This window comes from Nicotiana tomentosiformis, chromosome 6 (genome assembly GCF_000390325.3).
Source record: "Nicotiana tomentosiformis chromosome 6, ASM39032v3, whole genome shotgun sequence".
Lineage (NCBI taxonomy): Eukaryota > Viridiplantae > Streptophyta > Magnoliopsida > Solanales > Solanaceae > Nicotiana > Nicotiana tomentosiformis.
In genome coordinates, this window is record NC_090817.1 from 110,529,734 (window position 1) to 110,547,656 (window position 17,923).

At 33.0% G+C, this 17,923-nt stretch overlaps 1 protein-coding gene across 1 annotated transcript; it reads right to left on the reverse strand.

The window, feature by feature from the left end:
* Positions 1-2,798: 2,798 nt before the first annotated feature.
* LOC104088631 (uncharacterized) lies at positions 2,799-3,638 on the reverse strand. Its single transcript, XM_009593340.2, has one exon. The coding sequence runs from the start codon at positions 3,636-3,638 to the stop codon at positions 2,799-2,801; it is 840 nt and encodes a 279-aa protein (XP_009591635.2).
* Positions 3,639-17,923: the final 14,285 nt, after the last annotated feature.

Sequence of the window (17,923 nt, forward strand, 5' to 3'; positions counted from 1 at the left end):
TGCTAACCTCAAAAGGAAACCAACAGAATTTGGTACCTAGTCAAGGAAATGAGCAAGCTTTGATTGTTGCGCCCTCACCCTTGCTAGCCTCAAAAGGAAACCAACAGAATTTGATTTTTGGTCCCTTGCTAACCTCAAAAGGAAAAGAGAAAGAGGGAGATAATGTTCTTCCCTCATTTGGTAAGTCGTTGTTATTAATTTTATCACCTATACCTCCCCTGAACTTCTAACTTCTAACTTCTTTTATGGCACAGGTTATTATCCCATGGTTGTTGCAACCCTGGTCAACCTCAAGACCAACATGGTCTTTGACTAGAAAGGGTCAGACTTCTCCATCCTCCAATTGAGAAAATATATTGAGGGAGTTTTTGGGTGGACATGATCTAGTATAGGATTTGATATCTTTTCACTTAATGAAAATGAAGAGAGGGTCAAGATGTTAGATTGTGACACGCTAGTAAAAGAATTCTTAGATAACAGCCGATTTATGTACCATGTGGAGGTCGAGAGGGTAGATCTAAGAGGGCAGCCTGAACCTAAAAATGGGACCTTTGACATTTTACCCGGAGATTTTTTAAAGATTTACGACGCCATTCAAAAGAGTCCTCATTACAACACACATGCAGCAAAAGACACAAAGATGCAGAAGTTGTTTAGGAGCAAGTTTTTGCACATTTATGTGAACGAGTTTCAGTTTTTTTGGCCAACTTTCTGATGTTTTCTTTTGCAGCGTTTAGAAAAACCGTTACAAGATGGCGTGACAAGTTTATCCTGGCTCCATCGAAGAGACAGAAAAGTGGATAACATTCACAAGAAGCCGACTCTGGTCGGCCACAAGAATTGGCGCCGACGGCTATTGTTCCACCTTCATTGCCTCATTTTGGCACCTCTTCTCAACTGGTGTTGGTGCCTACAAACATTGATAGGCCACAAGGATTGCTACCGCCCTCTATGGTTCAGCAAGTCCCGACTACTAACACTCTTTCCCAGCCACCAGAACTTTTAACCTTTGCCCCTAACTTCATTCCTCACATTTGACCCTCAACTCTCAACAAATGTTTTGCAATTTATGGACTCTACCAAATGTGGGGTATGACAAGTCCACCACAACCACAAGCACCGGTGTACCTTTAGGCACGTTTGCTTACATATATAGTACGACATCTTTGTCGTCTTTTAATGTTTTTGTACTGAGATTTTTACACGCCTAATCCCTTTCCAAAAAGTATTTAAAAAAAGAACATTAATTTTAATTTAATCCACAAATAACAATTGTTATTTACAATACTAGCATATTGTAAAATTTAGGCACATCATTGATGAGTGAAGGGAAGACATAAATTATGGGATCTAAAATTCACAATTAAATAGTAGTAGCTAATTTTTTTCACGTGGAGTCTTCGATATTAAAATTGAATCTATAATAAATATTTTCAACTAAGTTTTTCTTTTTAATTTTATCCTCTTTTCAACATTTATTTATTTTTCTCTCATACACAACATGTATTGTTCAAAGTATATTACTAGCAAACACCTTATCAGAAAAAAATCTAAAATTTTAAGTGCCCTAGCAGTTTCTAGGAGATACTTGTATTTTCTTTCCACTATCCCATTTTGTTGTGGTGTGTAGGGGCAAGTTTTCTGATGAATGATGCCTTTGAATTGGTAGAATGTGGTAGCTTCATGACTGGTAAACTCCAACCCATTATCAGATCTGATGGTCTTAACAGAGGTGTTAAATTGATTTTCAATTATGGTTGTAAAGGCCTTGAGGGTTTGAAGAGCATTGCTCTTACAACTTAATAAATGTGTCCAAGTGGATCTACTGAAATCATCTACTAGTGTGAGAAAACACTTGTAATTGTCATGAGTATTGACATGGTATATGTCAATATGTATCAACTCAAATATTTGGGTAGAGGTACTGGTTCTTTGTGGGAATGGAAGTCTGGCTTGTCTAGCCATATGGAAAATTGAACAGATAAATGGTTGTCTGGGTGAGAAAAGTACAGGTATAGAGGGCATTCCTCTCATTTTGAAAAAGAAAACATGACCAAGCCTATTGTGCCACAAGAGATTCACATCATACTTATCAAACACAACTGAGGAGTCATTCTTATTATTGTGAGTGGATGTATTTACATTTGATGAATGATGATATGAATGATTAGGAATTCTGAAGCCTTCACTATTTACACTAGTAGAGGAAAAACAGTTGCAACAAGAACCCGATACATTAAAATTTGTGAAAGTGCTTTTACCCTTTAGACACTTGGAACACAGATAGTATAGTCCCTCCCTGCTACTACCAATCACCTGAGGCCTCTTCACTGAAGGGGCCTCTAATAGACACAGTGCATTAATAAAGAGCACAATACATTTAAGATGCATTGCAAGAGAGTGGACATAGATTAGATTGTATTTGAAAGAAGGAACATATAGGACTTTGTGTAGGATGATTTCAGGACTGAATATCACATCTCCAAATTCAAGTACTTTCACCTTATATCTATTTGGTAGGCTAATCAATAAAGGATATGGTAGAGGGGTGATATTGCTAAGTGTTATCTTATTAAAAGTCATATGGTTAGATGCTCCTAATTCTATGATCCAAATGTCAGACTTTTATTCAAATCATTTGCATGATGGTTTGTCAAAATCAATAGAAGAGGTGCAGACTATAATACCTGCGAAATTGACAGCAGCATTAGTAATGTTGGAATTGATGGAGGGTCCTCCTGTGTTGCCTATTTGAAAGTGCTGCAGCAGACTCATTATCTACCCATACTGTTCTCTTGTTAGGTTGCCATTTTGATTCTCACATGTGCAACTGAATCATCTTCCTTATCATGAAGTAAATCAGCTGGAACTCCATGTATGTTTGGCACAACTCCTTTTCCTCTGTTGAACTTGTGACTCTGAGTCTGATTTGAGCTGTTATTCTGATTGAACTGTTGAGCATTGGCCCGATTAAAATTCTGATTGTTGTATGAATTTCCTTGGGGATACCCATGTAACTTGTAACATTTCTCCTTTGTGTGACCCGGTTTCTTGCAATAGTCACAGATTGGGCGACCTTTGTTATTTGCAGTGTAGTGTGTTTTGAAGTTCCTAGCTCCGAATGGATTTTGATGTTGTGTAGATGTGGCATTCACATATAGTGAAGTAGACTCGAGATTTAATTGATTACTTAACTTGAATTTCCTTTGATTCTCTTCCTGTATTAGGTGGGATAAAGCCTGTGCCAAAGACGGTAGAGGTTTCATCATCAAAATGCTTCCTCGCACTATTATATAGACCTCATTTAAGCCCATAAAAAATTGAACGAGTCGTCGATCCTGTTCTGCTTTATGCATCGTTTCCTTTAATCCACACGTACAAACACAGTTGCACTGAGACTTAGAACTCACTGTGTTTAATTCTTCCCACAATCTCTTCATTCGTGTATAGTAGGCAATGATGTCTAATGAACCCTGAACAAGATCGTTGACCTCCTTTTGGATTTGATAAAATTTTGCTCCATTTGTTTGATCATATCGATCTTCCAGCTCCCTCCATAGCTCGACTGAGTCATTAACATACGCAACACTGTCATAGGTCTCTTTTTCGAGGGAATTGAGAATCCAGGAGGTCACCATATCGTCGCATCTCTCCCATTGGCAAAATTGAGGTGAATTAAGGCTAGGTTTCCTACATTCCCCATTTATGAACCCTTATTTGTTTTTGACCGATAGAGCTCGTAACACATTTCTTCTCCAAGACCTATATCCAATTCCATCGAATGGAACTGGCACTAGCAGTACTCCAGGACTATCAGAAGGATGAATGTACAGAGGACTGCTCGCATCGATGGTCGGCTGGTCATTTCTGGTCGTATTGGGCGTTGTTTCTTCGCTTTGATTGATGGCCATTTGAGAAGCTATAATCGATGAAATTAACCAATATATCAACCGACTTTGTGAGTAGATAGATCGATTTTACTGAAAATCTTTGATCAGTATGAAAATTGCAGTATCAATCGAGGAATCTAAAAACCCTAGTATACGAAAGGGAAAAAGAGATTTTGAGATACTGAAAGAGGAATTCCGGTAGAATTCGAGTAGATACGTTCAACCGGGCTCTGATACCATATTTAGATTAGCTCGAAACTGGAAAAATCAAGCTCATGCAAGACTTCCAATGGAGGTTCTCGAGAGTTCTAAGAGAGCAGAGAGAGAGAGAGAGTAAAGAATAGAATGTGAAATGATATTCTGCTTATCTCAACATTATTGCAAAATGTGTATATATGTACATGTACAGGTATGACAGCTAATACAACTAGACTAATTGTATAACTACTGTATAACTACTACAACTAATAGTGTATAGTTACATGCTGACTCGCCACAAATATGTACAACTACACAATAATTTAAGACTCTCAATAACAACGTTGAGCACTTTCTTTCTTTCTTCTCTCTCTCCAAATTTGCAAATTTTTCTCCTTCTGCCTTCTGTTAGAATGTATTGATTCAATATTCAACAGAAATGGTCTCAAGCTCAAAGCCACTATTCCTTAACCCATGGTTTGTAATACGATTGCCCTATTATCATGGAGTTAACCGTGTTTTAGAAGGTGTATTTTGTGCTTGAATTTTCCATCTATGTTTCTCTTCTTCAGGATTTCAAATACAAGTCTATTAAAACTTTTTACATGCATATGATATCTAAGCATGTATAGAAAATAACACTGGTTCATGTTCTTTGTTATAATAGACTTTCAAGATGGCCTTCAATTTGTGGTGAGTTTCGACTTATTTTTAATTTCTTTAGTATTTTGAGGGCTTATTATGTTAGTTTTTGTTGCCTGATTTGAATCTCTTCAGGATGTGGAATGGGGACTAGATATCTCATCATGCTATTTTTCCGATTCGAAATGTGAGGAAGATATCAATGGAATTGAAGGCAACAACTCAAGAAAAAATTGGTTTGAGTATTGCAAGTTTTCTTTCCATTTGGTTTCTATGTATATTCTTCTATATCATCAACCTTACATTTGTGGCAAACAAGAATGTGTTATTTGTATTCAGTCCAGTAATAAATCATGTACTTCTCCATCTCTACTTAATTTTTGGTTGATTTATTCTTGCGCGTTATGAAAGTTTGCTGCTAACTGATCATGAAAATAGATATTAGCCCATAATTTATACATAGTGGGATATGAGGGAGATAGAAGGAAAGTATTGTCAGGTGAAATTATGGGTGTTTAACGGGCGGGCTGGGACGGGCTGGACACAAAAAAAATCAGCCCGTCCGTTTAACGTTGCGGACTGTTAGCGGGCTGTACTTTTTCGATTTTTTTTTGTCCATCCGGATTCAGGCTTAGAGGGCTGTTAGCGGGCCGTGCATTTTTTATTTTTTATTTTTAAAGTAAATTTTATTTTTCTTATTCAATGTTATTGATTATTAAGTGTTTGCAAACTTTTAAGGCTTAGAATTAAACTTTGAAGTTTAAAGTTTTAAATTTGAAATTTGAATTTTATAATTTTAAAATTGAAAGTAAGTGACTACAAAAAATTATTTAATAAGACCAATAGGCAATATGTAAGGATCAAGCTTCGAAGACTTTCATTTGATATTTTTATTGAATAATATATAATACTTCAAATTAAGTTGCAAGTTCTTTTTTGATTTTGTTATTTTTGAACTTGCAAATTAAAAGTTTACAATAATTATATAAAAAAAATAGTATATCACATGCTTTGCATTATTTTTGTAAGTTCATCCATGTCAACATGAGGTTCTTGGTTTCCGGCATTTGTTGAATCAGAACTATAAACCATTATATCTTCAATTTCTTGGTCCTCCGCTTCATCTACCTCGTCACGCCCTTGATATGTGCGTTCTGATCTTATCCAATCTTTGAAGCACAATAGAATTTCCAAAGCGTTGCTACAGTTATATATATATATATTAGAATTAGAATTAAAGCTGCATAAATTTTATATAAATATTTTATTTGAACTCACTTGACAACTACTATTTTACGACTAAAGTTATGTACTTCTAAGATTAAACCCGATTGCACAAAATTCTGGGTCCGTCACAGCGTACGATCAATCAAAATTTCATATAGAAGAGGAATGTAGTAATCAGGTACGACCATGTCCAAGCATGACGCTATGAAGACTTACTTACTGGGCAATGAAAGACATGTACCAGGGTATTTGAGGAGGATTTTACAGATTTGAGTGACCTTTTCGCAAATTTACAAACATGCGGACCAAAGTTTGGGGACACCTATCTCAAGAGGAGGTTCATGTCCTCCCTTCGGTTCGTTTAGGACTCTATTTTTCTCTTCCCAAAATCACATCAACATTTCATATCTATGTATGTTTATTTATCACATTTGGCCAACTACCAAATGTGGGGTATGACAAGTCCACCACAACCACAAGCACCGGTGGACCTTTAGGCACGTTTGCTTACATATATAGTACGGCATCTTTGTCGTCTTTTTTTGTACTGAGATTTTTACACGCCTAATCCCTTTCCAAAAAGTATTTAAAAAAGAACATTAATTTTAATTTAATCCACAAATAACAATTTCTTTTACAATACTAGCATATTATAAAAGTTAGGCACATCATTGATGAGTGAACGGAAGACATAAATTATGGGATCTAAAAATCACAATTAAATAGTAGTAACTAATTTCTCTCACGTGGAGCCTTCGATATTAAAATTGAATCTACAATAAATCTTTTCAACTGAGTTTTTCTTTTCAATTTTTTCCTCTTCTCGACATTTATTTCTTTCTCTCTCCCACACATGTATTATTCGAAGTATATTACTAGCAAATACCTTATCAGAAAAAAATCTAAAATTTTAATATGCCATTAATATGAAATATATCAGATAAACTTATTATATAGACATAACGTATACAAATATATATGTTTTATTAGTGAAAAATATAAATGGTATATTGATGATATATATTTAAATATAAATATGAGTATAAGCAACATATGTATGTATACATGATTTTTCTTAGAAAATACATGATTTATAATGTATATATATCTCAAATATACATTATAGTTTTTACAAAATATATGTATTTTATTACTTTCAGAATATACGATGTATAATTTCACTAGAGTTATGTTATATAAATAGCCCATGTATTTTTTTACTGGTAAAAATATCCAATGTATGGAAAGTAGAAAATTTGTTATGGCAAGTTCTCAACATAAAAATAGGAAAATATATTACGTTGTGGAATGAATTAGTTTCTAACCATTTAAATGTTTTAGGTAATGGATTGGTTTCAAGAGAAGATATAGGAAAATATATTAAAAAGTAATAGGAGTATATTTAGTAGTAGCTTGATTGTCGCTCGAAATTTATTGTTATCATATCTGAATTTATTGGAACCTGCTATATATAAAAATATTTTACTGTCATACTTGTTAATCATTATTGCCTTACTTGTTAATAAAAATATATATATAAGTTTAAAAATAATAATGCATTAATTATTTTCTTGGGCCTTGGTGAGAATGGTTACAAGTAATTAAACTCAAAATCATAATTCTCAAACCTATTATGCTTCCCCTACTGTCACTAAATTATTTCTAGCATATTCAAAAGCAAGACATAATATTATAGCGATTATGAATAGCAATCTACAATGTATTGAATATATTTCCTTATCGTATGATTTGAATTTATCTTTTTAATATTTAATCTTCTATAGACTTTATTCATGAATTCCAGCTTGGTTAATATCTTTTCACTCGTGTGATTTATATTTTCTTTATCTTTGCTTAGTTTCTTTTACGCTACTATAGAATAGTTAATGGATCTATACTCTCGCTATCCTTCATATTTTCTTAATAATCAGCCTTTAAACAGTAAAAATATCTAGAGAATTTTGTTAAGTCCTATAAAAGTACGTATGTTATTGCATTCTACTAGTGACTTTTACAAAACCTTGACAAAAATACCAAAAATTAATCGAATCATATCGATTCCGAAGAGAAGCCGACATGATTTGGACGATTTCGAAAAGTCTAATTTGGTTATACAAAATAGAATAACTGAAAAATTTGTACGGTACGAATTTTATAAAACAACTGACCGAACCGAACCATTGACACCCCTAGGTCATGTTTATTGCTTTTACTAGGATGTCCAAACTTTTGGGAGAAAACTGACAAAAATGGTCTCGTATATTTTGGTATGGTTGTTTTGGTTATGTCACATCTCCTTTTTTCCATGTGGGGTAAACGAATTTTTTCAATTAAAGTAACATTATTTGAAAAAAAAATATTATATTAATTTAGGAGTCATCACTTGGAATAATATCAGTTCAGTGTTTCAAGTCACTTTTTATTAAATCACTAATCAAGAAAAGTTTTGACTCCATGTATGGTCCGCGAACATAGAAGACAAGGTATGAAATTCTATTGATTGGAGAGAAGGTATGAGGCACTCCCTGAATTATGTATTTCTGGCACCGCCGATTTATTAATTCCTACTTGACTTAAATAGATTTTGGATAGACTGTGTCTTATTGGGCTTGCATGTTTTGCCTATGTTCGCTTTCAATTGTTGAAAATTATTAATCACAAACTAGGACCGGTTTCCCCGACCCTAGCCTACACTCACCAAGATAAGTATTCCCGACCTTAGTTTGTGCGTTGGACTCTAAAGAATTAAGTCTAACATGATTAAAGGAAATTATTTGAGTAATTAGGTCAAGACGTGTCTCCACGACCTTGCTTTTTATTTATGTCTTTGTTTCGAAACGAGTATACTGACATCGGGTAGGACAAATTTATTAACTTTGATGAGTGTAAAGCTCTTCCGGATAAAGTTGTTAATTATCGGGAAAATGACATTGTATAGCCGCTGTAAACATAATAGCCGAAAAAATATATAGAATTTGTATACTTTTTGTATATATATACATTATGTATGTTATATATAAAATTTATACATATTTTTGACTACCAGATGTTAATAGTTTCTGGCGCGGGTTAAAAGTAATAATATCCCTTAATTATCTGTCAAACTTTGTTATGAAAGACTAGACGGACATCTTCTTTGAAGAAAATTAAGTTAGCCCACTTTTTGTGAATGGGCTTAACATTTGTTTTGGGATGTGAGCCCATTTAAATATTTCATTGCAATGGGCTTGGCGAAAATAAATTTCTTCTAGCCCGATGCGCTGAAAGGCCCTAAGATTAATTATATTACAAGGGTACTAGATTACTAATATGAGATATACACAGGATTACCCATAGAAACCAAAAACAAATATCCGGATTCTACACATCAAAATAATTAATTTAAATATTATTATAGTATATTATTTCGGTATATATGTATACCATTACAGTATACTGTTGTAGTATAACTGTACAATCTTATAGTATATTTTGATACAGTAGCGGTATATCGTTGGTTAAATGTATTTATTCAAGTTTTAGTTGAAATATTGTATATTATTACAATATATAGTTTTGCTAGCTCTTTTTTAAAAAAGGGCAGCCCGGTGCACTAAGCTTCCGCTATGCGCGGGGTCCGGGAAATGGTCGCACCATAAGGGTCTATTGTACGCAGCCTTACCCCACATTTTGTTAGTTATTTTATAATTTAAAAAAAATTCATTTTATTTTGTTTTTCTTTGCCATTAGTTTGTATATCATATAATAAGTCATGATCTATTAATAATAATTCTCAAAGTTAGTTAATCGCAATATGTAGCCAGGGACTGTTGTAGGCTTTAGGATACGAGTTCAACTGAACCAATAACTTCCGACACAAAATATGGATTTATATATAAAATTCTATTAAAATCTCAACAAGTATTAGATTTGAACCCATAATCTTAACAGTACAATGAGTTCAACGCTAAAATCTTAAAAGCTGAACCATTAAATTTAAATTCCGGATTAGCCTCTGTATGTGGTTGAAGAGTCAACTTATCGATGGAGTTCATTAACGAGACGTTTTGGATCGGGAGCTCTTGATCTAAGAATGCAGGAAAAAAGTACAAAGAAGCTCTTTAAACCTTTAAATAGAAGCACATATGATGATGAGATGAATAACATGCAATGTTGAAAAAAATAATAGGAGCGAAAAAACACAAACCAACATAAAGTAACTAATGGAAAAAAGGGAAAGTCAGCTAAAAGTTAAGATAAATAGGAAAAAATATGGGAGAGAAAACACAAAACACAGAGAGTAATTAATTAATGGGGAAAAGGGAATATCAAGGTAAAATTTGGATCTCATGGGTGTATTATATAAAAAGTTTAGAGTGGGTAATTAGTTTGGCCCAAATGAGCATTTTGTGTAGATTTCCCTACTAACATTGCTTAGTTATTCTAATTAGCGATATAACTAATATTACTAATGTTGGTTTAGATTTGGGAAAACTTTAATATCCTACACATTAGCCTTATTGGAGTTGTCCCAAGACAAACTCAGGGCCAATACGACATGAAGTTAAGTGTCGAAGGCTGGTAACCCATCTTATTTAAAACTTGGCCAAATTCATGAGGCCAAATGAAATGGGTTTTTGATTAATTGCCACCTTCTAACCTTTCAATTGCAACCACTATTGAGTTAATTAATTGAAGCTAACATTTCAGAATTTGCGAATTAAGGAAACGGCCACTATAACGCTAGCTAATGTGCTAAAGAAGGGAGCACCAAGGACATGGGTTTGCGATGACCATAAGGTGGATTCACTTGGGTCATAAGTGGCATTCAGTGGATCAATCGTGACACAAAATTAACACCAACCTGGTCTATACATGATGCATCGTGTAAGTGGAGCTTGTGCAGATTCAAAACACACTCCAATACATATATATACTATATAAGCAGCTACTCATTTACAAATTCAAATTACTATTTCACTTCTCTGAGAATTGCTCTTTTGCCGCCAGTTTCATTTCTCAACAATGATCATCCCAACAGTGAAGCTAATTTCGGAACTTCCTCCAAGTAAGTAGTAGATCCATGATCGATCACAATCATCTTCTTCACATATTTCTGTTTTTTTCATCCACATTCTACTATCGTGCGAATTATCAGAAACATGATTTTGTCTTCCTTATTTTGTTTTACTCTATTTTTGTAGTAGTTAGTCAAAATCTTATTAAAAATATTGCTATTCAAACATAAAATTAAGGCAAAACAACTACATAATTAGTTTCATAAACTCCAATGCTTCCATTGTGTAGTTTCATAAACTACACAATTAGTTTCGCACCTCGTCAATGCTAGGAATTTGGTCAGAGCTTGGGGAGGAGACTGGAGAGAATCGACGACTTTTCTGGAAACTTATACTCATATGGATATAAAGGAGTCTTTCTCAATACTATAAGAATAAAAAAACGTATTCGAAAAGACTACCAAAAGTCGCGGTTTTCATTATCAAAATTTAAAAAAATTGCGCTGTTGGTTCAGAAAATTATCCTGTCTTATTAGAACGACAATCAACTTTAGTTGTTTTTCCTTGATCAAATTGAATTTCCCCAACTTCTATGAAATAATCGTCTCTTAAAGGCTTAAAATATTTTAGCGTTTTTACTATTAAACCGGTTGCACTTTCGAAAGTAATAGTGGAGTACTTAATTACTGAGTTTAGTTGAATCTCGTAAAGTAACTTTTAACCACCTCTACGTGTATGTGTGTGTTTTTACCACTCTCTTATGTTAGATGGTGGATTTATCTATAAATGATTGGTGTTTTATGTTGGATTTCTAGATTGTAGGAGTTACAGCCGATGATGTTTGTATGTTAGATGGTGGATCTATAAACGATTAGTGTTTTATGTTGGATTTCGACATTGTAGAGTTACAATAGATGATGTTTTGGGCTTAAACACACTTAGGCCAAAACTGAATGTTTTTACGGTAATAAAAGACACCTATTCTAAGAGAAAGCGTTAACTAGACACGCGTCTAGTCACGTTTCTCTTTTTACCTTCCCCGTGCTTTTGATTGCTTTTTTTTGTTTTTGTTTTTTCAGGCAAGGTGCTATCTTTGTACTTTACTTTTGATTGCTTTTATTGTTTTTGTTTATCCAGGCAAGGAAGAATGGACCAATAAATTCTGTAAATCGCTTGTAGATTTGTTTGCGGCATTGTTCCATACCAGAAATAGAAGCCCAAATTACAAAGTCTCATCCCTAAAAGTTTCTTAATGCAAATTTGGATCGAAGAAGGGAGCACCCTCACCGTTAGGGATACTCCATTCGCTATGGCATTTCAAAAGGGCTGTGATGAGCTCGAGCAATACCGGGATCAGACTTTGACACGGGACATCCCAGCCACCAGAACTTTTAACCTTTGCCCCTAACTTCATTCCTCACATTTGACCCTCAACTCTCAACAAATGTTTTGCAATTTATGGACTCTACCAAATGTGGGGTATGACAAGTCCACCACAACCACAAGCACCGGTGTACCTTTAGGCACGTTTGCTTACATATATAGTACGACATCTTTGTCGTCTTTTAATGTTTTTGTACTGAGATTTTTACACGTCTAATCCCTTTCCAAAAAGTATTTAAAAAAAGAACATTAATTTTAATTTAATCCACAAATAACAATTTTTTTTACAATACTAGCATATTGTAAAATTTAGGCACATCATTGATGAGTGAACGGAAGACATAAATTATGGGATCTAAAATTCACAATTAAATAGTAGTAGCTAATTTCTCTCACGTGGAGTCTTCGATATTTAAATTGGATCTACAATAAATCTTTTCAACTGAGTTTTTTCTTTTCAATTTTATCCTCTTCTGGACATTTATTTCTTTTTCTCTCTCACACAACATGTATTGTTCAAAGTATATTACTAGCAAACACCTTATCAGAAAAAAATCTAAAATTTTAATATGCCATTAATATGTGTGTAGAAAAGAAATATATCAGATAAACTTATTATATGGATATAATGTATACAAATATATATGTTATATTAGTAAAAAATATAAATGGTATATTGATGATATATATTTAAATATAAATATGAGTATAAGCAACATATGTATATATACATGATTTTCCTTAGAAAATACATGATTTATAATGTATATATATTTCAAATATACATTATATTTTTCAAAAAATATATGTATTTTATTATTTTCAGAATATACGATGTAAAATTTCGCTAGAGTTATGTTATATAAATAGCCCATGTATTATTTTTACCGGTAAAAATATCCAATATATGGAAAGTAGAAATTTTGTTATGGCAAGTTCTCAATGTAAAAATAGGAAAATATATTATGTTATGGAATGAATTAGTTTCTAACCATGTAAATATTTTAGGTAATGGATTGGTTTCAAGAGAAGATATAAGAAAAGATATTAAAAAGTATTAGGAGTGTAATTAGTAGTAGCTTGATTGTCGCCCGAAATTTATTATTATCATATCTGAATTTATTGGAACCTGCTATATATAAAAATATTTTACTGCCATACTTGTTAATAATTACTCCCATACTTGTTAATAAATATATATATATATATATATATATATATATATATATATATATATATATAAGTTTAAAAATAATAAATCATTAATATTTTTCTTGGGCCTTGGAATTATGAGAACAGTTACAAGTAATTAAACTCAAAATCCTAATTCCCAAACCTATTATGCTACCTCTACTGTCACTAAATTATTTCTAACATATTCACAAGAAAGACACAGTATTCTAGCGATTATGAGTAGCAATCTACAATGTATTGAATATATTTCCTTATCGTATGATTTGGATTTATCTTTTTAATATTTAATCTTCTATAGATTTTATTCATGTATTTTAGCTTGGTTAATATCTTTTCACTCGTGTGATTTATATTTTCTTTATCTTACTTAGTTTCTTTACGCTGCTGTAGAATAGTTGATGGATCTATACTCTCGCTATCCTTCATATTTTCTTAATTCATCACCCTTTAAACAGTAAAAATATCTAGAGAATTTTGTTAAATTCTATAAAAGTACGTATGTTATTGCATTCTACTAGTGACTTTTACAAGACCTTGACAAAAATACCGAAAATTAATCGAATCATATCGATACCGAAGAGAAGCCGACATGATTTGGACGGTTTCGAAAAGTCTAATTTGGTTATACATAATAGAATAACCGAAAAATTAGTATGGTACGAATTTTATAAAATAATTGACCGAACCGAACCATTGACACCCCTAGGTCATGTTTATTGTTTTTACTAGGAAGTCCAAAATTTTGGGAGAAAACTAACAAAAATGGTCTCTTATATTTTGGTAGGGTTGTTTTGGTTAGCCACACCTCCTATTTTCCATGTGGGGTAAAAGATTTTTTTCAATTAAAGTGATATTATTCAAAAAAAAATTATTCTATTAATTTAGGTGTCATCACTTGGAATAGTGTCATTTCAGTGTTTCAAGCCACTTTTTATTAAATCCCTAATCAAGAAAAGTTTTGACTCCATTTATGGTCCGCGAATACAGAAGACCGGGTATGAAATTCTATTGATTGGAAAGAAGGTATGAGGCACTCCCTGAATTCTGTATTTCTGGCACCGTCGATTTATTAATTCCTATTAATAGATTTTGGATAAACTATGTCTTATTGGGCTTGAATGTTTTGCCTATGCTTGCTTTCAATTGTTGAAAATTATTAATCACAAACTAGGAAGTTTCCCCGACCCTAGCCCACACTCACCAAGATAAGTATTCCCGACCTTAGTTTGTGCATTGGACTCGAAAGAATTAAGTCTAACATGATTAAAGAAAATTATTTGAGTAATTGGGTCAAAACGTGTCTCCACGACCTTGCTTTTTTATTTATGTCTTTGTTTTGAAGCGAGTATTCTGACATCGGGTAGGACAAATTTATTAACTTTGATGAGTTTAAAGCTCTTCCGGATAAAGTTGTTAATTATCAGAAGAAATGACATTGTATAGCCGCTGTAAACATAATAGCCGAAAATATGTATAGAATTTGTATATATATACATTATGTATGTTATATACAAAATTTATACATATTTTTGACTATCAGATATTAATAATTTTTGGCGCGGGTTAAAAGTGATAATACCCCTTAATTATCTGTCTAACTTTGTTATGAAAGACTAGACGGACATCTTCTTTGAAGAAGATTAAGTTAGCCCGCTTTTTGTGAATGGGCTTAGCATTTGTTTTGGGAGGTGAGCCCATTTAAATATTTCATTGCAATGGGCTTGGCGAAAATAAATTTCTTCTAGCCCGATGCGCTGAAAGGCCCTAAGATTAATTATATTACAAGGGTACTAGATTACTAATATGAGATATACACATGATTACCCATAGAAACCAAAAACAAATATCCGGATTCTACACATCAAAATAATTAATTTAAATATTATTATAGTATATTATTTCGGTATATATGTATACCATTACAGTATATTGTTGTAGTATAACTGTACAATCTTATAGTATATTTTGATACAGTAGCGGTATATCGTTGGTTAAATGTATTTATTCAAGTTTTAGTTGAAATATTGTATATTATTATAATATATAGTTTTGCTAGCTCTTTTTAAAAAAAGGGCAGCCCGGTGCACTAAGCTTCTGCTAAACGTGGGGTCCGGGGAAGGGCCGCATCATAAGGGTCTATTGTACGTAACCTTACCCTGCATTTTGTTAGCTCTTTTCTAATTTAAAAAAAAACATTTTAATTTGTTTTTCTTTGCCATTAGTTTGTATATCATATAATAAGTCATACTCTATTAATAATAATTCTCAAAGTTAGTGAATCGCAATATGTGGCCAGGGGGGATGTAGCCTTTGGGATACGGGTTCAACTGAACCAATAATTTCGACACAAAATATGAATTTATATGTAAAATTCTATTAAAATCCCAACAAGTATTAGATTTGAACCCTTAATTTTAACAATACAATGAGTTCAATGCTAAAATCTTAAAAGCTGAACCATTAAATTTAAATTTCGAATTAGTCTCTGTATGTGGTTGAAGAGTTAACTTATCCATGGAGTTCATTAACGAGACGTTTTGGATCGGGAGCTCTTGATCTATGAATGCAGGAAAAAAAGAACAAAGAAGCTCTTGAAGCCTTCAAATAGAAGCATATATGATGAAAAAATGAATAACATGCAATGTAAGAAAACAATAGGAGCGGAAAAACACAAACCAATAGAAACTAACTAATGGGAAAAAGGGAAAGTTAACGAAAAGTTAAGATAAATAGGAAAAAACATGGGAGAGAAAACACAAAACACAGAGAGTTAATTAATTAATGGGGAAAAAGGAATGTCACGGTAAATTTTGGATATCATGGGTGTATTATATAAAAAGTTTAGAGTAAGTAATTAGTTTGGGGAAAAAGAGCATTTTGTGTAGATTTTCCTATTACATTGCTTAGTTATTCTAATTAGCTATATAACTAATATTACTAATGTTGGTTTAGATTTGGGCTAACTTTAATATCCTACACATAGCCTTATTGGAGTTGTTCCAGGACAAACTTAGGGCCTATACGACATTAAGTTAAGTGTCGAACGCTGGCAACCCATCTTATTTAAAACTTGGCCAAATTCATGAGGCCAAATGAAATGGGTCTTTGATTAATAGCCACTTTCTGACCTTTTAATTGCAACCACTGTTGAGTTAATTAATTGAAGCTTACATTTCAAAATTTGCGAATTAAGAAATACAACCACTATAACGCTAGATAATGTGCTAAAGAAGGGAGCACTAGGGACATGGGTTTGCGATGACTATAAGGTGGATTGGAATCCTTTAGTTTTTCAACCTAATCGCTCTTTTGACTTCGGAAAAAACTTTATTTATCAATATACTGTTTCTTCTACACACTCCCATTGTTGGGAGTGGTACTATGAAAGAAAACCATCTCGTCCTTACCCTTAAATCAATTGAATCAATGCAAGTAATGCTGTTCCCATATGCCTATTCATTCATATTTGGTTGAATTCCTCGGTTCATCGCATTGCATTCTCCGGATAATTCAAATCGAAGCAGTTGGATGTCCAACTCGGAGAACGGCGGGAGAGACTAGGCGAGACTTAAAGGCTGTAGCGAAAAACCATCTGGTAAGAGATTTTTTTTAGAAAGCAAAAACCCGAAAATTCAATGAAGCAACAACTGGTACCATAGAGAAGCGGCCATAAACTAGAGAGTCTTACTAATTTTAAAGGGGTCATAAGTGGAATTCAGTAGATCAATCGTGACACAAAATTAATACCAACCTGGTCTATACATGATGCATTTACTTGTGCATATTCAAAACACACTCCAATACATATACTCCACTATATAAGCTGTTACTCATTTACAAATTCAAATTACTATTTCACTTCTCTGAGAATAGCTCTTTTGCCACCAATTTCTTTTCTCAACAATGACCATCCCAACAGTGAAGCTAATTTCGTAACTTCCTCCAAGTAAGTAGTAGATCCATGATCGATCACAATCATCTTCTTCACATATTTCTATTTTTTTCGTCCACATTCGACTATCGTGTGAATTATCAGAAACATGATTTTGTCTTCCTTATTTTGTTTTACTATATTTTTGTAGTAGTTAGTCAAAATCTTATTTAAAAAAATAGCAATTCAAACATGAAATTAAGGCAAAACAACTACACAATTAGTTTCATAAACTCCAATGCTTCCATTGTGTAGTTTCATTAACTACACAATTTGTTTCGCACCTTGTCAATACTAGGAATTTGGTTAGAGCTTGGGGAGGATACTGGAGAGAATCGACGACAGTTCTGGAAACTTATGCTTATATGGATATAAAGGAGTCTTTCTCAATACTATAAGAATAAAAAAACGTATTCGAAAAGCCGACCAAATGTCGCGGTTTTCATTATCAAAATTTAAAA